Source organism: Aotus nancymaae, unplaced genomic scaffold (genome assembly GCF_030222135.1).
Source record: "Aotus nancymaae isolate 86718 unplaced genomic scaffold, 86718_ANA_hifiasm-v0.15.2.pri h1tg000008l, whole genome shotgun sequence".
Lineage (NCBI taxonomy): Eukaryota > Metazoa > Chordata > Mammalia > Primates > Aotidae > Aotus > Aotus nancymaae.
The window spans coordinates 19,042,656-19,063,276 of NW_026988419.1; the positions used below are offsets into that span (position 1 = coordinate 19,042,656).

Consider the following 20,621-nt stretch of genomic DNA (forward strand, 5'->3'; position numbering starts at 1 on the left):
TTTTTTGCATTTTTCTCGGAGTTCCTGACTCATATAACGTGTATGTGATAAACTTGCAGCAGAGCTATCGCGAACCAGAACCTGGATAAACTTGTGTGCAATAATAGAAAATACCGTAGAGTATGGCGACTTCTGAAACAAACACTAAAGTCACCAGAGAAGTAGGTGGTTGAAGGGAACTATTGTCTGGAAGCTAAATAACCTGCCTGTGTGGAGACCTTTCCCCTGAGATGGTGGCTACTGGAAGCCAGAGACAGACCTTTCAACAAGATTAAAGAGATGCTATTAATTGCTATCGATCATGGGTCAACAAATTAAATTGCATCTGCAACTGCATCTCTGAAAGGTCTGAATGAGAAATGCAGTTAATGGGTCTGGCTGACCCAATGTTGTGATTAATTAAAAAGGGAATGCAACCAAAAAACAAATAAAGGCAAAGAAATAATAATGGGGGAAGGGTGGACAACCTTAAAAATCTCAAGTTGAAAGCCTTTCCCAGGACCTAAGTTGTTCTTTAACTCTACATATCCTGGGGGAAAAAAACAAACAAAAAACAGAGAGGGCCACAGTGAACAGCTAAATAAGTATCTTGTTGAATTTCTGGAATTCTGGTGAGCAACAATATGAAAAACCAACATTTTATATTCTGAAGGGGCAAGTGAGGAAAGAGGTGTTGGAAACTTATAAGCAGTTTGTGTCACAATATGCAAATAAATTGTTTCACTATGGTGTGAGATTAATATTTGCCAAATACCAATGAATGACTTCTGTTATTCTCAGCATTCCAAATTTGACCTCCATTTCAAAAATACCTTAAAAAAAAATGACCAGTGGTAAACTTTGGCAATTCAAATTGTAATTATTAAAACCGAGATACAAATAATGTTGGTAAATAGTAACAGGGTGGGCTGCCCCAAAGACTACTTTATCTGAGGTTGACTCGGAATATCTGATACATTGCCAGCATCTTCAGCATAAGGTCCTAAAATGATATCATGAACCACCCTTAGGTAGGTTGCATATTTTTGGTGGTGGTTTTATTAGCATCAATGTCCTTCTAATCACGTGGGCTAGAAAATGTGGCCGTTTTAATTCTTGAACTCCCATTTGATCCTTCATAAGGTCCTGTTGTTCCAGCTGCTCTGTTTGAGTCTTGCCACTTCCAGAACAGATCTTCATTCTTTTTCCTGGTCTTCTGTGATTACCTCCCTCAGTGTCTCCACCTTTCTCTCCCTAGGCCCCAAAGCATCCTTCACTCTGCGATCAGATTTGTCTTTAAGATACAAATATGTTATTTGATGTCAATCAATAGTATCAATAAAAACCAAGTCTGATTTTCTTGGCATAATCTTCCAGGTCTTAACAATTCAGTTTCCTTCCCAGACAAAAATCTCCCTGTATGCCCCCATCTAATCTGTGTGCCTTACACTCTAATCACACCTGACTGCATCTCACACTCCAAATATGCTGTACTCTATTCATTTTTTGTTGCTCTATAATATCATTCTCTTAAATACCTGCCCAACTTGTATCTAACTGACAAGATCCAAATCCAGTATCACCTTATCCATGAGATCGCCTTTCTGATACTATAGGTCTTAATAATGATAGCTTCTTGTGCTAGGCCCTATTCTAAGCTATGTTATGGGTAGTATTCTGTTTAATGTTCACAACCCTCTGATATGAAAGCTGATTCTGCCTCTGGCTAATCGTGGAAGCCTGAGAAAGCCAAAAACCTTCTCTGAGCTTCAGTGTTCCAGTCTGCAAAATGGGATTACTAGTTCATAATTTCATGGTGGTTATGAGGATGGTTGACTAATGAATGCAAATTATGGTCTTGTTTAAGGTAACCAGTACCGTGTGTGACACTCAGAAGGGGCTCAAGAAATGTTCTCTGAACTTTATATCCAAATTCCTCCCCAACCCTGCCCACCTTACATAATTATTTAGGAGGTTTTAAAACTAAAACTTTATTCTAAAAGTATAGTTTTTTGAAAGTATCCCTACTCAAAACCAGGTTGTAATGTCAGTACTGGCATCATTGAAACTAGAGTGGGTTTCAAAGAATTAGGAGTTCAAGATTTTAAAAAATTAAGAAAGAAAGCTGTTGTATCATTACAACTGAAAATATTTGGAATATTTTCAGTTGTAATGATAAAGCAAATTTTGAGTTTCTAAAATTAAGTGAAAGACATTTATTCAGCTCAATCTATTTAACTCTTTATGAACAGTACTATGGCACTAGCTGTGTTTTGTTTGATCAAAAGAACAGTATGCCCTCTAGGTATGCAAGGTTGATTAGGAAGAATCAAGCATTCATGCTAGGCAGTAGTACAGTTTGAGTATCCCTGATAATGGTGTCACCCCAATTAAAGGTGTAAATCCCTTATGAATTTGATGAACAGGTATAGGTGAGGTTGCTGGCTTAGAGATAGCATTTTGTCTTTCAAAATCATGAAATGTCTTTCTGTAAATGAGTAATATTCCCAACATAAAACCTAAAATAACAACAAACCCAGGACTCTGTCCCAGTTCATAGCTTTCTCTTCCATACTTTGAGGTGTCCTCTCCATGAGGCTTGAATCTGAATTGAACTGTGAACAGTCTTGTACAATGGGTGTACAGAGTAGAGAATTTCTCTCTACTTTGACATGCAAGGAAGTCTAATCTTGTTTTAAGAAAATGTTAGTGGAGTAGATATATGTATTGTGTGTGGGGATGCCATGCTGATGTTTCATAGTGGTTGCCCTTTTTTTACTTCTTCCAACAATGCAGAAGATGATGGCAATTCATGAAATATTGTTCAGTTTTGCCCTGCATTAAGCAATTTGTTTGTCTCAAGGAGAAGAAAAATAACAGTTTACTCTTACTGTCTAAGGAAAGCTTACACACACACATCAAAGGCACTGTCTCCTGCATGCTGGTCATGGTCATCAGCAACAATTCTTGCTCCGGGGCTCTTTGACCCTTGGAGGTCAATTGGTAGAAAGCTTCTTGCCCTGCTGTTTCCCTGCTCAGAGTCTAGAAAGAAGTTTAACATGCAGCTTTAAGAAACACCAATCCTCAAATAACAACAATAAACTCAGGACTCTGTCAGAATTCATAGCTGAACTTAGGAGGGAAAACAACCACATCAATGTTACGGACAGTTTGAATCATGCAAACATTTATTCCCCTTCATGCTTTAGAAAATCTAAGAAATTCAAATATGGATTAAATATTAAATGATATCAAGGATTCATTTATTTTGTTAGGTTTAATATAATTTATAACAATATGGTTTTGTAAGAAAATGTCACTTTTCTAAAAGGAGAGGATTGCTGCATATTGTGGGGGTAAAGGGATATGATGCTTGATATTTGCTTTAAAAAAACTTAAGAGAGGTTGGGCACAGTGACTCACACTTGCAATCCCATCACTTTTGGAGGCCACAGCAAGCAGATTTCTTGAGACCAGGAGTTTGAGACCACCCTGGGAAACGTGGTGAAACACTGTCTCTACCAAAAAAAAAAAAACTAGCCAGGCGTGATATATCTATAATCATAGCTACTTGAGAGGCTGAGGTGGGAGGATCACCTGAGCTGGGAATGTCAAGACTGCAGTGAGCTGTAATTATTGTACCTCTGCACTCCAGCCTGTGTGACTGTATGAGACACTGTCTCCAAAAAAAAAAAAAAAAAAAAAAAGAGGAAAAAAAAAAAACTTAAGGTGGATAAAGAAAAAATGAAGTCTTTTATGGAGTTAATATATTAAGTGAAATAAGTCAGACCCAGAATGAAAAATACTTCATCATCTCACTTTTATATGCAAGCTTATTAGATTTTTGATTTGTGATTTAGGAATAACATTACCTCTTTAAAGGAGTTACATGAGACTTAAATGTGATGATATAAGTAAATTTCAAGTCATAGTCTCTGGCATATAAGTGTTAAATGAACAGTAGGTCGTAGCATTGGTTATTTAATAAACATTTGTTGGATTGTTAAAAAAAAATCCACAAAATCTTGATCACAGTTGAATCTGGGCAATGGGTAAATGGAGGTTCCTTATACTGTTTTCTTGATTTTTATGTCTGTTTGACAACTTTTATAATAAAGAATTCCTACTTCGCTACTTACTAGCCTGTGACGTTGGGAAAGCATTTAACCTCTTTATATTCTGGTTTCCTCAAGAACAAAGCAGAGATGACAAGAGTTCCTCTCTCACAGGTGTGCTGTATAGACTGAACACAATTCTGTGGGCCCAGAGCTTAGCACAGGGCCTGGCTCAGAGCCAGCACTCAATAATTCTAGATTATCGTTAGCATAGTATATGGATCTGGGGTCAGGAAAAGACTTTTCCTATCGCTTATCCTTTCACTGCTGGCTTATTTGCGCTTCCTCTCAGATCCCCAAGTCAGCAATGCCTTGCATTATGAAAAATGAAAATGTATGCAGGCAATGCAAAAGCTAATGCTTCATTCTAATTGAATACAGCTCTAATGACACATGTACTTTCAGATGATAGAAGTAACCGAGAATTAGTCATTAAATAATGACGGTAGGGAGAAGGGAGAAATTTGGGAAGGAAAATATACCACAAACAATGTTTGCTGGTTAACACACTTTATATTTAACAAAATAATTTTTTAATAATATATTCTTTTACACATCAAATATTGTTGCTAGAATCCCCTTTTTACAGTTTAGTGTTTAGGTTTTTTTTTTTTTCTCACTAGTTTTCAGGCACACCATTTTTCAAAGATTTTTAGAAACTGAATCGTTTTTAATAGGCATCAGCTGACAAACAAGATGTTGATCCCTTATTTAAACATAGCTGTCATTAAAGCCGAGAACCAAAGGCAGAGGAGAAATAGGAGTACAGAGGTGACTGTGTGGCTGCAAACACAGCCTTCACATGAAACAAACAACAGATGAGACCAGAACTCTGTTGTTCAGAGTCTAGAAAGAATTTCTCAATGACCTGGGTAGAAGGAAGTTGTAAAATGTTTATCGGTTTATGAGAAATTGTCACAGTATAGGTTCATCTCTCCCTAAAGGGGGAAAAATGTCAGTGCTACAACATCTTAAAGGAAACAGCTTGTAGTGAAACTTTGAGGGAAAAAAAAAGTCCAGCAACAAAACCATTAATAAAAATCCCTCTCTCTCTAGCTGGTAACGAGGCCGCAGAGCAGCCTGCTTTCTGCAAACTCTCTGAAGAGAGATCCTTAATGGATGTCCCATTCCATTCTAGTAAATTCTTGCTGCGACTCTTACTGTGCCAGTACTTTGATGCAAAATTTCTGCACTTCAGCTTCCCAGTTGCACTCTCTTTCTGTTTTTCTATAAAGGACATAGTAACTCCTTAATAATAGATAAGGTACTATGCTGCATGGCTCTATTAATGATATTTTCTGAGTTTCAAACCTTATTCCTGTCATTTATTATTATTATTTCTTTCCAAGACTGTGGATTTTTGAAGCTGGCAACAGGCAACCTCAGGGCAAAGAAAGCTCTATAATACGTCTCTGTCTAGACACAAGCTGAAGTGTGGAATGCCTTTACTTTTGAGTGCAGACATAAATCATGCAGCATTGCTCATGAATGATTCATGACTGTCTGTATGATGTATCCATGGTGGCAACTGAAAGGCACCAACCTTGCTGCAAATTGGTGTTCTAAGGGAAGGTGGCTTGATGTTCTTCCTCGGGATGGTGCCGGCATGGCTATTTGTATCATAACACAAGCACAGTGTGCGTAAAAGTGTCAGGTCTGACTCGTCAGCACATTAATTTTGGAAATGACAACTCTTTCTTGATGACAGGAGATGCTTCCAGGGAGGAGAGGCTGACGATTTTAAATGAAAAACCAGTTGACAAGACTCAAAAAATATGTTTCCTGAGGGAGAGCCTGTAGCATTAGAAGCCCCACTCTCTGTGGAGAAGACTGACCCCTTGGGAATTGTGACTCTGTATGTCCCAAAGGGATCAGAAGCTCACACAAGCCACAGGTGCTGCTAGAGCTTGCCTAGTGTGTCCCCTGGCAGGAACTATTCTATTACTGATTATTCTAGACCACTGGTTTTCAACCAGGTGAAATTACGCCCCTCACTCCCACCCCTTAGGGACATCAGGCAATGTCTGGAGACATTTGGTTGTCACCAGCCACTGGAATGTTGTTGCTACTGGCACCTAGTGGATAGAGGCCAGAGATGCTGCTGAACATCCTAAAACACAACAGATAATGATCTGGCCCCAAATGTCAATACTACTCAGATTGAGACGCCTTGCTTTAGAATATGGCACTCCACAGGAGCTATGGCAAAGCCCAGCTTGGGGGAGCAGAAAAAGAAAGAACATTGATAACGAAGACAACCTTAAAGTCTCTTCAAGGACCCCATCAAATCTGCACCAGGGTTTTTAGGACAGGCGTGTGGAATAAGCGACTAACTACACCATGTGGTTTCAGAATTGTTAATTTTGCACTTGAATCGAGGTGGCATCAGATACCCTGTGTATTTCGTTTTCTCTGTGATTATACTAGCAGCATTACCAGGGCAACCTGGAGACTCTTCAGAGGTTCACTTTAATTGTTCAGTATCTAATATATACATTTAAAAAAAATGTTCAATAAATAGAATTGTTTGTGCAAGACTCACTCTACCCTAATCTTTAATTGAAATCAGCACTTGAGGTGGAAAGAGTGTCCTGAATCTGTGTTTTAGACATAGGGCTAAGTGATTGTTCCTACAACATGGGAAACAGTCCCAGACCACAAAAACTGCCAGTGTGGACTATTGGCTTTTAGCCAAATCTGAACTCAAAAGCCAGAAATGTTCAGAAGGATTCGGATTCACAGTGGGGTTTCTCACCCTGGTTCTGGTGTGGATATTGCCCGGTGACAGAGTGAGTTTAGAGTGTGTTTAGTTACAAACCAAACTCAAATTTCACATCATGAAAAAGTCTGGTGATTAATGCTACAATTTTAAAGATCTCTCTTTGGATGCTTGAGTTAAGCTCATGGTGTTCTTTACATAATAGATTTTGATTGGCAGTTTCAAGGTTTTGCATATGAAATGTGTGGTTTGTAAGAATTAAATTGTGAGCCCCCCATAATAGGTAGAGTACTTGTTCCCAACCCTGTCCAGCAATAGATCCATCTATGTGCCCACCTCTCTTTCCTTAGTCTACAGGGCATGATTTGCCCTAAGGGAGAAATTGGGTGGTCTTGTATCTCCCAGCTTGGGAAAGATCCTTTCCCCTGACATTCCTTTACCAAACCCTTTAACACAACTCAAAACTTTACAGTGTAGTCAAATCTAGCTCCTTAGACTCTAAAAGTGAAGAAACAAATACTACAGGAGAAAAATGCCATGTACGATGTACAGAAGAGTAAAAATGGAATAAACCAGGGAACAGTGAGCTGGTAGGTCAGAGGCATCACCAGGGGAGGAACCAGTGCAAGCCTGTTTCTTTCTTTTTGTTCCAGAAATCCGGTCGTCAAGTCACCATCAAGCATTGGTAAATACAAAAGCAATTTAGATAGCTATATACTCTATATATTTTATATAGCAAGAGAGAAAGAGAGAAATTTCCTCTTAGCAAAATATTCACTTTTGTCAACCCTAGAAGGTTTTGCTGGTGACCCTGTTGTAGCTGGCAGGAGTTTGTTTGTTTTGTGTTGTGTTAAACATGTGCAGTGTGGAAGCCATAGCATCCTTTCCTAAGAACTCGTCATTGGTTGGAAGTTTTTCCTACACAGTCTGCTTGCCTTGGCATTCACGTTTTGAACACTGAGCAGGCTTCCACCAGTCCCCGTTGTGACAGTGACAGATGTTACATTCGTCCACTTTCACTTCAATGCCAGCTGGAATTATTGTAGTTCCTGCAAAGCAGTTTGGACCTGGAACACACAGATACATTGATTAGTTGATTAAATCTGCAAGGCTCCCTTTTTCCCCATCATCCAAACCCAAGAGCCCATGCCATGAATGAGTAGGTCAGACTGCTCTAATGAGTTATCATCAAAGAATTTTCTAGCCATCTCCTTTAAATTCAAACTTTCAACTCTGCTACCTTTTGTGCACAGCTCATATTTCCCATGTATATCATGAACTTAAATAAAAAGAGACAATCTTCCAAAAAAATCATATTGTCTGCTTCCTGAGTACACGCAGTTTTCTAAATTTAGCTTCGTGGATTAAACTCTATTTGTTTTGTCCTCTGGGATGTAAAGGCTGCCAATGTATGCTCTGAAACACAAGGGGAGGACTGACATGGTCTGCATCAGATGGTGGCATCCGTGGCCTGTCCTCTCCCTTCCTGTGGTGGATATGAGACAATAAACTCGCTCGTTCCGCAGCTTCAGTGCCTCCCCAGCCCAGTTCCTGGAATCCAGAGCTTGTTTCTTGATAACAATGAATAATTCATGACCAGATGATTTATTCATGTCCTGAACAAGCTTTGTTAGAGGTTCATTTGATTTTTATAAATGGACTTCCTTTAATCTGCTGGCTATTTTTTTTTTTTTTTTTTTGAAGAATGACCCAAAATGGTTGGCTTTTGAAAATCAGCAGGAATTTTACTTTTTCACATTCAAAAGCCTTATTGAAAGTGTCCCCTGCTCATCATAAATGAATGTTTTAAAAATCACCAATTTCAGGTTTTTAAGAATTTGTCTGTTTTCTTTCTCTCCTTTCTCTTACTTTCCCCTTATTTTCTTCCTTGTTTTTTCTTTGACCTTCCCCATGTAGGAATACCACTGTTCAGTGTTAGTTGTTGTTAGTACATTTCCCAAATTCAAATGGAATAAAAATTGCTTCCTAAAGTGCAGTGTATTATAGTAGGGTGGTACAAATTGCTCTTTCTTTGAAGCTGTTTGGTATTAAGTCTCTGAAGTACACATTTGGGTAAAGAGAGAAAATGTTGAGTTGTGTCTACCAGTGATTTATTAATCCAGAATTACTGGCCACTCACCATAACCACTACTAAGTAACATGGCAATGTATATCAGTATCCGTACCCTACTTTCACTCTCTTACCCTTGATAAGCAAGACTGTCTTTACCATCAAATAAATGAAATCTGGGGTTATGTGTAGTTCTGCTTCATAATTGGAGTCTTGCGTTTATGAAATTATAATTAGGTTACAATGTATACTTATCAACACAAAGCTATTTGATCTGTTGTGGCTTTAGTTGCCCATTGTTTCAGAGCTCCCAGACCTCAATCGTGCATACACTTACCAATCGTGATGGCGTCCCTATGCCTTTCTTGACTTTGTAACACAAATATCTGGGGCATGTGCTCAAGCATGAGGAACGATGAAGAGCAGGAGGGAAATAGGGTCAACTCTGACAATTAAACAGCTAGCAAGCTGTCAGCCTTCACCTAGGAGGGTGCCTCTTTTTTTTTTTGAAATGAGTCTCATTCTGCCACTCAGGCTGGAGTGCAATGGTGCGATCTTGGCTCACTGCAACCTCTGCCTCTGGGGTTCAAGCGATTTTCCTGTCTCAGCCTCCCAAGTGGCTGGGACTACAGGCATGCGCCACCACGCCTGGCTAATTTTTTGTATTTTTAGTAGAGATGAGGTTTCACCATGTTGGCCAGACTGATCTCGAACTCCTGACCTCAGGTGATCGACCCTTCTGGGCCTCCCAAAGTGCTGGGATTACAGGCATGAGCCACTGTGCTCGGACTTCCTGTTCTGATTCTATGATTCTAAGCCACTGGCCATCCTGACTGCTATTTATTTAAGAACTATAGTATTAATTCCATAGGTCTTGGGATTTAATTCATTGTTTGATAGATTGGACTGCCCTTGGGTCTACACATCCCTGGGAAAATTCAAAACCAAACCATGAATTTGTTCTGGACCCAGAACTGAGGGAGTCTTCAGAGAACTTGGCAGAGAGGTTTTTCCAGAATGTGGCTTGTTCTCCTGTGACCATTGTTGACAGACCTCTCTCAACCCAGCCAGTTCTAGGCCAGACAGGGTCTTGCCAGGCCAACCTAGCTTTAGAAATCACACTAGAGTCAACTACCTGTTTGCCTGGAGTCAGCCCAGATGAGGCAATGGTTCTTCCTGCCACTTGTCCCCAGTAACAAAGTCTTTTTACCCCAATTGAATACTTGTAACTTTTCCAGATGGGAAAAGAAAAAAAAAATCTAAATAGTGGTTTTAAAAGAAGTCCCTGAACCAGGCAAGATATTATCCAGTAAGAGTTTTCCCAGCTTCTTGAGGGAATTGGGATATTCAACATTCAGGAAAATCTTAACTTTGTGAGCATGTGTGTGTGTGTGTGTGTGTGTGTGTGTGTAGAGACATGCTACTGTTTCACAGGAGGCTGGATAATCTCAGTGGCACAATAAGAGAAACAGGCAGGGAGGAATCTTTGCGAAAAGAGAGTTCTTACGAATCTCTATATCTCTATGCATATCCTGAAGGGATATTTTACTAGAGCTCTGGTTTTCATATCTGCCCCTTTCTGTATATGCTGGTGTCACACTATGGTCAGTGTGTATTTGACTAACCTCTATACATCATTTCTTAAGAGTCATTTAGAATTTGCTGCACTCTCAGCTCAGGAAATATGAATGACTGTATATTGATTGACAGAATGCAAAGAAAGGCCCTTTGCATGTGCCAGGCCTAACCAAAGGCGCTTCTGTTAATTATACGGTAAGCTCTCAACTCTGTCTGATGGCCAGAGGTATTTTACAGAATCAAAAATTCCTGTTTGATCTCATTAGCTTTAGTAGTACAGTGAATTTTTATTAGTGCCTGTCTGAGAATCTTAGGTGTAACTACAGAAGTCTCAGGTTTGCTGTTAATAGTCTTATCTGCTTAAAAGTAATTTAGATAATTGTCAAGCAGAATGGTTGGCATTATTTAAAAACTGTTCTGATTTTAGCCCTTCTTCCTTAATAGTGATGACAGTAAATGAGCATTTGCTTTGAGCATATGAGAGCCCAACACAAGTTCTTTGCATAGGAACTCTATCCTCTGTCTACTGTCTACTTTGTATTTGGGGACTGCTTTCTTTTTGTCTCAGTCTAAATAAGTTTCTTAGGAGAGTGAATTCAATGGCAAAGCAACACATTTTAATGCAGAGGATTTGGAGAGACTCCAGAGGGGAGCAATGAAAATGATTAAACTAAAGACTGGCAAATAGGACCTCTGAGAAAAGGTTAAGGGGATTGGAATTATTTAATCTAGAAAGAGACGATGGAGAAATAACTCAGTAACTCTCAAAGAATGAAGGCTTATTATGTAAAATATGGTGACCAATTGTTCTGGGGCCTAGAATAAGAGGAAATGGAGACATATTGATTCTCAATGAATTGAACACACACAGATGAATTCTTCAGAGGAATGAGAACTGAATGTCGTAGTTGCCAGCAATGTGGTGAGGTCTTCTCTCTTAGTGATCTTTAAGAATATAGGAGGTAGGCCGCTTGTGGTGGCTCATACCTGTAATCCCAGAACTTTAGGAGGCTGAGGCAGGAGGATCGCTTGAGCCCAGGAGTTCAAGACCAGCCTGGTCAACATAGTACGACCTTGTCTATACCAGAAACAGAAAGCCAGGAGTGGTGGTGTACACCTGTTGTTCCAGATACTGGGGAGACTGAGTGAGGAGGATGGCTTGAACCCAGGAGGTCCAGGCTGCAGTGAGCTGAGAGAGTGCCACTGCACTCCAGCCTGGGCAAGAGGCGGGGATGTGGGGTAGGGGGAAGGGAAGAGGGAGGGAATATATAGGAGGTCTTATCTGTCAGGTATGGTTTAAGTTGTCAGATCCTTGAAGACAGGAACTGAAGATTTGTTATTTCTTGTGGTCCAGGTCTAATACTGTGTCTGACAAACATTAGGAAAGTATAGGTTTGTTTAACTGAATGAAATAATATAAACTAGCTAGTTATATATTGGAAGTGAACTTATTTTCCAAACTTATGAATCAGGCTTTATCTATATGTCAGGCCTACCTAACATTAGTATTAAATGTATAGGAGTATTTGCTAATGAATGAAAACACATGGTGATAATTTCTTTAACATTTACTCCAGGCCAGGAATTTGTCTCATTTAATTATTACAACAAACTATATAAAGTGCATGTTCTTACCTTCAGGACACTGAACCTCGCTGATAAAAAGTAACTTGCCTGAAATCACACAACCAGGAAGTGGCATCAATGGGATATGAATTCAAATCTCTCTGAACTACAGGATGCTTCTAATTGCCCAGGAAAAGAAGCAGGTAGCTAGGAGTGCATTACCGTGTTCCTTTCCCCAGATCCTGAGCTTCTGATCAGAGTTTAGAAGTCGGTTTTTGTGGAGAGAACGCATACTGAGGCAAGAAATTTGATGTGGCTAGAAAGAAGTGAGACACTTTTTCTGTAGGTGTTTATCAGATTTACTGGTTTTATATTGTGTACTCATACAGTCTTCGGGAAACATAATTTATTTTAGAAACTGAAGGAAATTTCTCATGGAGAAGATGCTTGGGAAGTTAGGCTTTCCTATTGAGAGCAATGAAGTTCTCACTGGGACTGGACGTAGACCAACCAAAAAGCAGAATGAAAGTGGCCCCTAACTTAGGATGCCTGGCTCAGGTTGAGGTTCTATGACAGAGGATCAGCTCAAGTGCTCTGTTACCCCCAAACAAGGGTTGGGGGGCTATGTGGTGTAGTCTCAGAGAGGATTCATGTTTTTGAAAATGTGATAAAATTAGAAATGCAATTTTTTACTGGAAATTGGAGCTAGGAGCAAAGAGGAAAAGGTAGGAATAATCACATAAGAAATTTTTTTTTTCATGAAATACATAAATAATTTTCCCTGCCAGGCATGGTATCTCATGGCTGTAATCCCGGCACTTTAAGAGGTCAAGGTGGGTGGATTGCTTGAGCTCAGGAGTTTGAGACTAAACTGGGCAACATGGCAAAACCTCATCTCTATGAAAAATACAGAAACAATTAACTGGGCGTGGTGGTACACTCCTGTAGTCCTAGCTACTTGGGAGGCTGAGCGGGGAGGATCTCTTGAGCCCAGGAAGTTGAGGCTACAGTGAATTAAGATAGTGTGATGGCACTCCATGTGGGGTGACAAAGTAAGACCCTGTCTCTAATAACCATTTGCACTATTTTGTACTTCTCTGAGCACTTATTTTGCACATCTATAAAATGAAAACTGGTTGGTAAACATTTTTCAACTGTAGGAACCATTCAAAAGAAATCTTATAAGGAAGAACAATATGAGAAATATATAACAGAAGAGTTGCTCTGGTGGGGTGGCTGTGGAGAGCCCAGAGCTGTCTTTTCAGTCCCTTTTTATTCCATCTTCTCAACTTCTCAAGATAGACCCTAAAACACCTTCATAGGATATCTAGTGATCAGAGAAAAAGCATTTGAAGTAATCTTTTCTAGTTTCAATCATCCAGGATTCTATAAAACCAGCAGAAAATTGAAGGGTCTTTGTCATATTTGTGGTATTAAGAACTGAGCAGTTTTTTTTCTTGGTAAGCCCTGAAATTTCCATCATAAAAGGGTGCATAAAACCTCTATGGAAAAGGAAGTTGATAGCCACTCTGATTATACCTCTTCCAGAATGATGTTTAGTTGCGATGTTAAACGTTAAACATCATATGATTGCATTGAGGGGAGTGAACATATAACCTGAAATAAGTTCTCTAAAGGAGAGGATCACAGAGCTATGGACGTTTGTAGCAGAGAACCTGACCTAGACTACGGAATGATTGGGTGTGTGTCTGGGCAGTGCAGAGTAAGAGCCATTGAGGGGCTGGAGAAGGCGAATGGGGTTGAAATGATGAGTGTAGCATAGCATGATGTCAGTGGAGTGGCCAGGAAAACAAGTTGGGACAGTTGTGTACTGGAGCTCGTGCCTCATACTGGCTTACAAGAGCAAATAGTTAACTATTTAAGAATCTTATAACCTCATTAACACTATTTTGATAGCTTGAAACTGGCCATGGTTGGTGTTTTTGTCACAAAAATCAGAAAGTGCTAAAATTAGAGTTTCTCCCTCTAGCCAGTTGTTAAATACTTTTGAGCATATCCCCTAGATCCAGGGCCGCCTTGGACATGATAAAGCATTGGAAAGTCACTGTAGTATTTTATGTAGGGGTGAGTGTGTGTGTGTGCATGTGTGCACGCCTGCACACACGTGTTACCATGAAATAAAGACATTGATTTCATTAACTGCACCACAGTTGCTATATGATTGGTCCACAGAGCACTCATGGATGAAATTGACAGGAGCTGCCTTGGTGGATGCAGGGCTTTTAAGATTGCAGACAAAGACTAGAGAGCCCTCACGGACCCTGGAACTGTGTGATAAGAATGAAAACACATTTCTTTCTCCTTTGCTTTGAGGCATTGGAGGTATCTGCTGAAATGTTGGAGTAATATCAAATTAGTGTCAGCAATTAGCACATTGGTTTAAATTAGTTGATGAGATTATCCTTTATAAAAAGTAAAGTCCTAAGGGAAAAGCCCCCAGAAAATGTGCAATTTGATCTGGGAGAGGGAGAAGAAAAGGGCTGGAGGGTGGAGGTAGTTTCTAGGAGGACAGCTCAGTTGGGGTCGCTTAGGAGACCAAGGTCACATGCAGTTGGATTAAGATATCAGGCTGTTGGGAGAAGAGGAGGATCCTATCTGTTAAGCAACAAAACTAACTCTGGATAACTTAAGCAGAAAATACACTTATTAAAGGAAGTTGTAGCCAGAGAATGTCCAGAATAGCCAAGACAACCAAGCTTGGAAGCAACATAATCAGGAGCAAGGGCCCAAATCACGCCACAGAGCTATCCAACGGAGACCCACCTTGAACCCAGATACAGAAGCATGTCCATCAGTATCACCAACCTGGACCCTTGGAGGCTGCTGCTAGAACTCTCAGCACAATTGCCCCTCATATTAGCTTTGCCAGATTGGATACTGTCATCCCAGGGTTCTTGAAATCACTAACTTATAATTCACAGATGGAAGCAGTTCTGACTGGCCACAGCCTAGTCAAGTAAGTGCCTGCCCCCTAGCCACAAGGAAGGTCAGAGCAGGAATACCTGGCATATGTAGCTTCTCTAGGGGAGAGGTGGACTTTCCTCATCATGAGAGATTTCCCCAATCATAGAAAATAAATAATTGTTCATTTCTGATGCTAAGAAGGATGGGGGAAAGTGGTCAATGAAGGCAAACTTCATCTGCTTCCATTTTTGGTTTTTTTTCTGGAGCTGACTGCCAGTATAGCAGTCAGGTAACGATATGGTTTGGCTGTGTTCCCACCGAAATCTCATCTTGAATCGTAGCTCTCATGATCCCCACCTGCTGTGAAAGGGACCCCGTGGGAGGTAATTGAATCATGGAAATGGGTCGGTCCTGTGCTATTCTCGTGATAGTGAATAAGTCTCACGGGATCTCATGGTTTTATAAAGGGGAATTCCCCTACTCAAGTTCTCTTGCCTGCTACCATGTAAAACATTGCCTTGCTCCTCGTTCACCTTCTGCCATGATTCGGAGGCCTCCCCAGCCATGTGGAACTGTGAGTCTATTAAACCTCTTTCCTTTATACATTGCTCAGTCTCGGGTATATCTTTATTAGCAGTGTGAGAACAGACTAATACCTAATAATATAAATACTCATTCAAAACAAGACTGCTGGAAGCAGTAGTGATACAGGAGTAAATAAGAGTTTTTGCCTTCAGGGAGTTGACATTTGGATGGGGTAAATCAGGCAAAATGCACAAAAACAGATTAACAGGACCATTTCAAGTCATTTTGAGCTATGGAGAAGCTAAGACACATAGTCCTAGATCCAGAGGGGGAAACGATTTAATGTTTACAGAACATATGCATGCTTTTGTATTTAATATTCAGTATATTGCTAAAAAGTGGTTGTGATCTCATTTCACAGGTGAGGAAAGTAAAGCTCATAGAAATTAAGGGACTTGTTAAAAGGCAGAGAACTAAACAATAAGAGAGCTTAAATTCCAGCGCTCACATTCCCTTTCCCAGGTTGAGTATTTGAGAGAATTTTTTTTATGTGCTAGTATTTCATTCATAATCATATTTTTTCCTATTCCTCACTCCCCAGTTTTCTCTTGTAGGAAGCTCAGACAAAATCCAGACCTGGTTGATAACATGCAGTTTGGTTAATACTTTTAAGATTCTTTTCAGGAGCTTTTTATACATGGCCTTATTTTTTCCTCATGTGAGTATTATTTTTCATTTTACAGGTGAGACAATAAAGCATAGAAATGTCAAGTGGCTTTCCCAAAGTCACACAGCTAATAAGTATCTGGCTTGGGATACAGCACCATTTTTTTTCTGTGCTCCATCCCAGAGGTCCATCTTTCTGTGAGTTAGAACTACTTTTCATTTGCTCCGAGTTTTGATAGCACCTGGGCTGCTGCTGCTGTAGTAGAGGTAAAAAGCTAAGATCTCTCTCTCTCTCTCTCTCTCTCTCTCTCTGTGTGTGTGTGTGTGTGTGTGTGTGTGTGTGTGTACTTGAAATTCTCCCAAGTCCTCAACCTGGGAAAGGGAACATGAGCGCTGAAATCTAAGCTAATTGTTGAGGCCTCTGCCCTTTAACAAGTCCCTTAATGTCTCTGAGCTTTACTTTCCTCACCTGGGAAATGAAATCATGATAACCACATTTTAGCAATATAGTGAATATTAAATACAAGAACATGCAAGAATATGTTCTGTAAACATTAAATCGTTTCCCACTCTGGATCTAGGACCTTGACTATGTGTCTTTTTTATCTTCTCCATAGCTCAGAATGACTTGAAATGGTTCTGTTAATTTGTTTTTGTGCGTTTTGCCTGATTTACTCCATTCATATGTCAACTCCCTGTCCCTGAAGGCGAAAACTTACTCATTGCGGCATCACTACTGCTATAGATAAAGGGGTGAATGGATGATAGGAAGGGGAAGGTCAGGCTACAAAATCCACATGGGAGCAGAGAAGCAGCCTCTCAAGTAGCTCTATTCAACCTCTTCTCAAAACTGCAAAGCAGAATTTGCTCCTGTGAAGCATGTGTGGCCGGGAAGGCAATGTGGTTCTAGCGATTATCTTGGGAGGCAGCCACGTTGTTACAGAGATCTGATCTTTCAGTACTAGATGTACTACCCCACTGTTTGTCAACCCAGATCCTTTTTAAAGCCAAGACTCCTCCTTCCCAGAGCCAGGCTGGTCAGGACCACTTTATTGACCTTTTATGATTTTAAATTAATATGTTGTCCCTGAAAATCCTCCTTGGAAACAACTTCATATTGCTTAATGCTCCTCTTTGAATATAGCAATTTTTGGCCTTGATTTGAAAATGTATTATTGACACTTAGTGCCTTTTAGAAATTGGTTGTAAATGGTCTTCCTGCTGCATAAATGAGGCAGGTTCCTATTGTGTAAAGTCATAAACATCCTATATTTATTTGGCAGAGCATCTAAATCATTGTTTCAGTAAATAGTAGGCTTGTAGGCCTTAGTTTGTGGTTTAGTTGAGTTGAATTATGCTTTTTCTCTATACTGATTTTAATTCTCTGCTTCGTGAAGTCTGATAGATGCTATTGTGCTATGAAAAATCAAATAGGATTTCTGATCAGGTGTAGCCATTTTCAACTATTAAAATATTAGAAAAAAATGTGTCTAAAAACCAGTCATTAGACCTGGATTGCAGTTAAAATTGTACTAAGTGCCTTAAAGCTTCCTAGTAACATGCTCTGACAGCCTTTTGGCGCCTGGACAGAGAGCGGTGATGAGATTCCAATTGCTGGAGGGAGCTTCCAGACCAAAGAATAGAGGGCCCCCACCTGTTTTTAGTCACTCATCCCTATGTTACTTCCAAACCCTTTTTATTAGACCTAAAACCAAAAAGCTTCCTTAGATTAAGGTGGCAAGATTCAGGAAATATTGTTTTCTCTAAGGCTGCCTTAAAGGTGCCTGTTAATCATTTATTTGAAAATTCAATATTGCTGAACTCCCACACAAATTTCAGTCTGAGAGCTCCAGAGAGTTTTCTGGCCCTTAAGTATGTAAGATTTATAGCCTGGTGTTCCAATTAAGTAAAATGCAAGGGCTGGAGCGAAGAGAGGAAGGACGCGGTCAAGCTACACAATAGAAGTAAAGGTTGGCTGCTCTTTTTCTAATTTCAGGAAAATCCACAGGCTCTGAGAACCTGGCATAGTTCGGGGCTTATATTTGCCAGTTGTATCTGTCTTGTCTCACCTTCAGGAAGGATGTTTGTGGTCAGAAAATGGCTTGATTTGCTGTGATATAAATTTAATCTGCTTAGTTTTTGCTTTGAATGGTGGAATAATCTCTCAGCCAAACTTTCCAAGCTGAAACAAGACTAACTCCACCTTGTTGGATCTTTTAATGATTTTCAAATCACTGTCCTGTTTCTTCTCAGCCATCCTAAAAGTAGGTTGTGTCTGTACAGCAGTACCTATTTTACAGCTGAGAACACTGTAGTTCAAAGAGATAGGAGTAAAGAGATGAAATTAGACCCTGGAGCCAGACTGTCCACGTTTCAGTTCTGCTCTTACCATGTACCGGCTGCATGAACTCAATGTCATCAGCCAAAGAGTGGGAATAATCATAAAGTAATAAAAGAATCTACTTTACAGATTCCTTCCTTTTTGAAGGAACAAATGAATTAACATATGTAAAGCACTTAGAACAATGCCTGTCACATAGTAAGGCACAAAAAATGTTATGTTGTTGCTTGATGATTCTACTTATTGTCATTACCTGAGTTACAGTCTATACTACTTTAAGCTATAGAATCCAGGTCCTTTGATTTCTAATCTAATGTTTACTTTAAACAATTGTAAGACATCAATGGAGGAATTAATCTTGTTCATGTCTACGAATAGTTTTTGCAAAGTGAGTGGACAAATAGCAGTGAAATCTTTTCTGTGTGAATTTCCTTCAGCTGTCTACAAGAAATGGGATGAATGAAAACACCTCAATAGAGACTGCATCATTAGGGAGGGTTGGGAGATTCATTGGTCTGTTTCCCTTGTTGACTGAGGAGGGAGTCAGTAGGAAAATGATTGAAAATGGTTTGCTGTGATTGCTAATGGTAAGTGCTTTCATTTTTTGAAATATAAAGAACCCGATAGGCCGGGCGCGGTGGCTCAAGCCTGTAATCCCAGCACTTTGGGAGGCCGAGGCGGGTGGATCACGAGGTCGAGAGATCGAGACCATCCTGGTCAACATTGTGAAACCCCGTCTCTATTAATACAAAAAAATTAGCTGGGCACGGTGGTGCGTGCCTGTAATCCCAGCTACTCAGGAGGCTGAGGCAGGAGAATTGCCTAAACCTAGGAGGCAGAGGTTGCGGTGAGCCGAGATCGCGCCATTGCACTCCAGCCTGGTAACAAGAGCGAGACTCCGTCTCAAAAAAAAAAAAAAAAAAAAAAAAAAAAAGAACCCGATATGATGGGAGAAAGTCTAAGTTAAAGGCTAACAAAGAGGTTGCAAGCTAAATAAAGAGTAGGCACAGATATGTATCTAAATATCTATCTATCCATCTAAATGGAGTGGTTTTTGCAGCTTTTTTTCTTAATGCTTAAAAAACCAGGATAAAATGTGAATGCCTGCCAGTCACAGAAATACTGAATTATGGTACCCTTTTCCACGGACTCTTCTGCAGTCATTAAAAACAATGAAGTACAACTTCCAGCTGACTTGCAGGGATTTCCATGAGTTATTGTTGAATAAGAAAGTGATTATGCAGAGAAGTTGGTCTAATTGGATCCTATTTTAGTAAAACAAATGTAGACAAACTTTGGTGTATATTTGTAATGGATTATATGAGGATTGAGGGAAAATAAGGAAGCATGAATACTATGTTGGTAACACTGTCTTGCTAGGGAAAGGGGCTGCTGATGAGGAAGGAGATGAGTAGGATAAAGGGGCAGGAGAAAAAAACAAGTTAAAAACTGCACCAAAATAAGGCATCGTGACATATTTCTATTTGGTTCTGTGCATAAAAGTAAATAAATTCTGATGTTGGCACACATTTTTAAATCAATGCATACATTTAATGATGTAGTGCTTCCTTTCTTTCCTTACAGTCTGTTATTAAAATGATAATGTATTTGTCAACCAGGCACATCTTAGAAGAGGGAATGTGGTGAAAGTCACAGGAAGGGGCTAAACCAAACAGAGCCTTCAATACTCCCATTTCCTTGACTCAAGTTCTAGTGCTGTGCTGCCTCTTCAGTAGCCACTGCCATGTGTGGCTATGGAACATTTGAAATGTGGCCAGTCTAAGCTGAGATGTGCTGGAAGTGTAAAAAATATACATCAGTTTTTGTACCAATACCATGTTGTTTTGGTTACTGTAGCCTTGTAGTATAGTTGGAAGTCTGGTAGCATGATGCCTTCAGCTTTGTTCTTTTGTTTAGGATCATCTTACCTATGAGCTGTTTTATGATTCTGTATGAATTATAAAATGATTTCTTCTAATTCTGTGAAGCATGTCAATGGTAGTTTAATGGGTATAGCATTGAATCTGTAGATTACTTTGGGTAGTATGGACATTTTCACAATATTGATTCTTCCTATCCATGAGCATGGAATGTTTTTCCATTTGTTTGTGTCCTCTCTGATTTCTCTGAGCAGTG

At 39.8% G+C, this 20,621-nt stretch overlaps 1 protein-coding gene across 2 annotated transcripts in view; it reads right to left on the reverse strand.

Annotated features, from left to right (window-relative positions):
- Positions 1-4,344: 4,344 nt before the first annotated feature.
- VWC2L (von Willebrand factor C domain containing 2 like) overlaps positions 4,345-20,621 on the reverse strand; it is a 175,041-nt gene continuing 158,764 nt past the window's right edge. For both annotated transcript variants that reach the window (XM_021666975.2, XM_012446371.3), the window contains one exon: positions 4,345-7,880. In XM_021666975.2, coding sequence (XP_021522650.1) covers positions 7,851-7,880 — 30 coding nt within the window. In that variant the 3' untranslated portion in view covers positions 4,345-7,850. The remainder of the gene's footprint in view (positions 7,881-20,621) is intronic.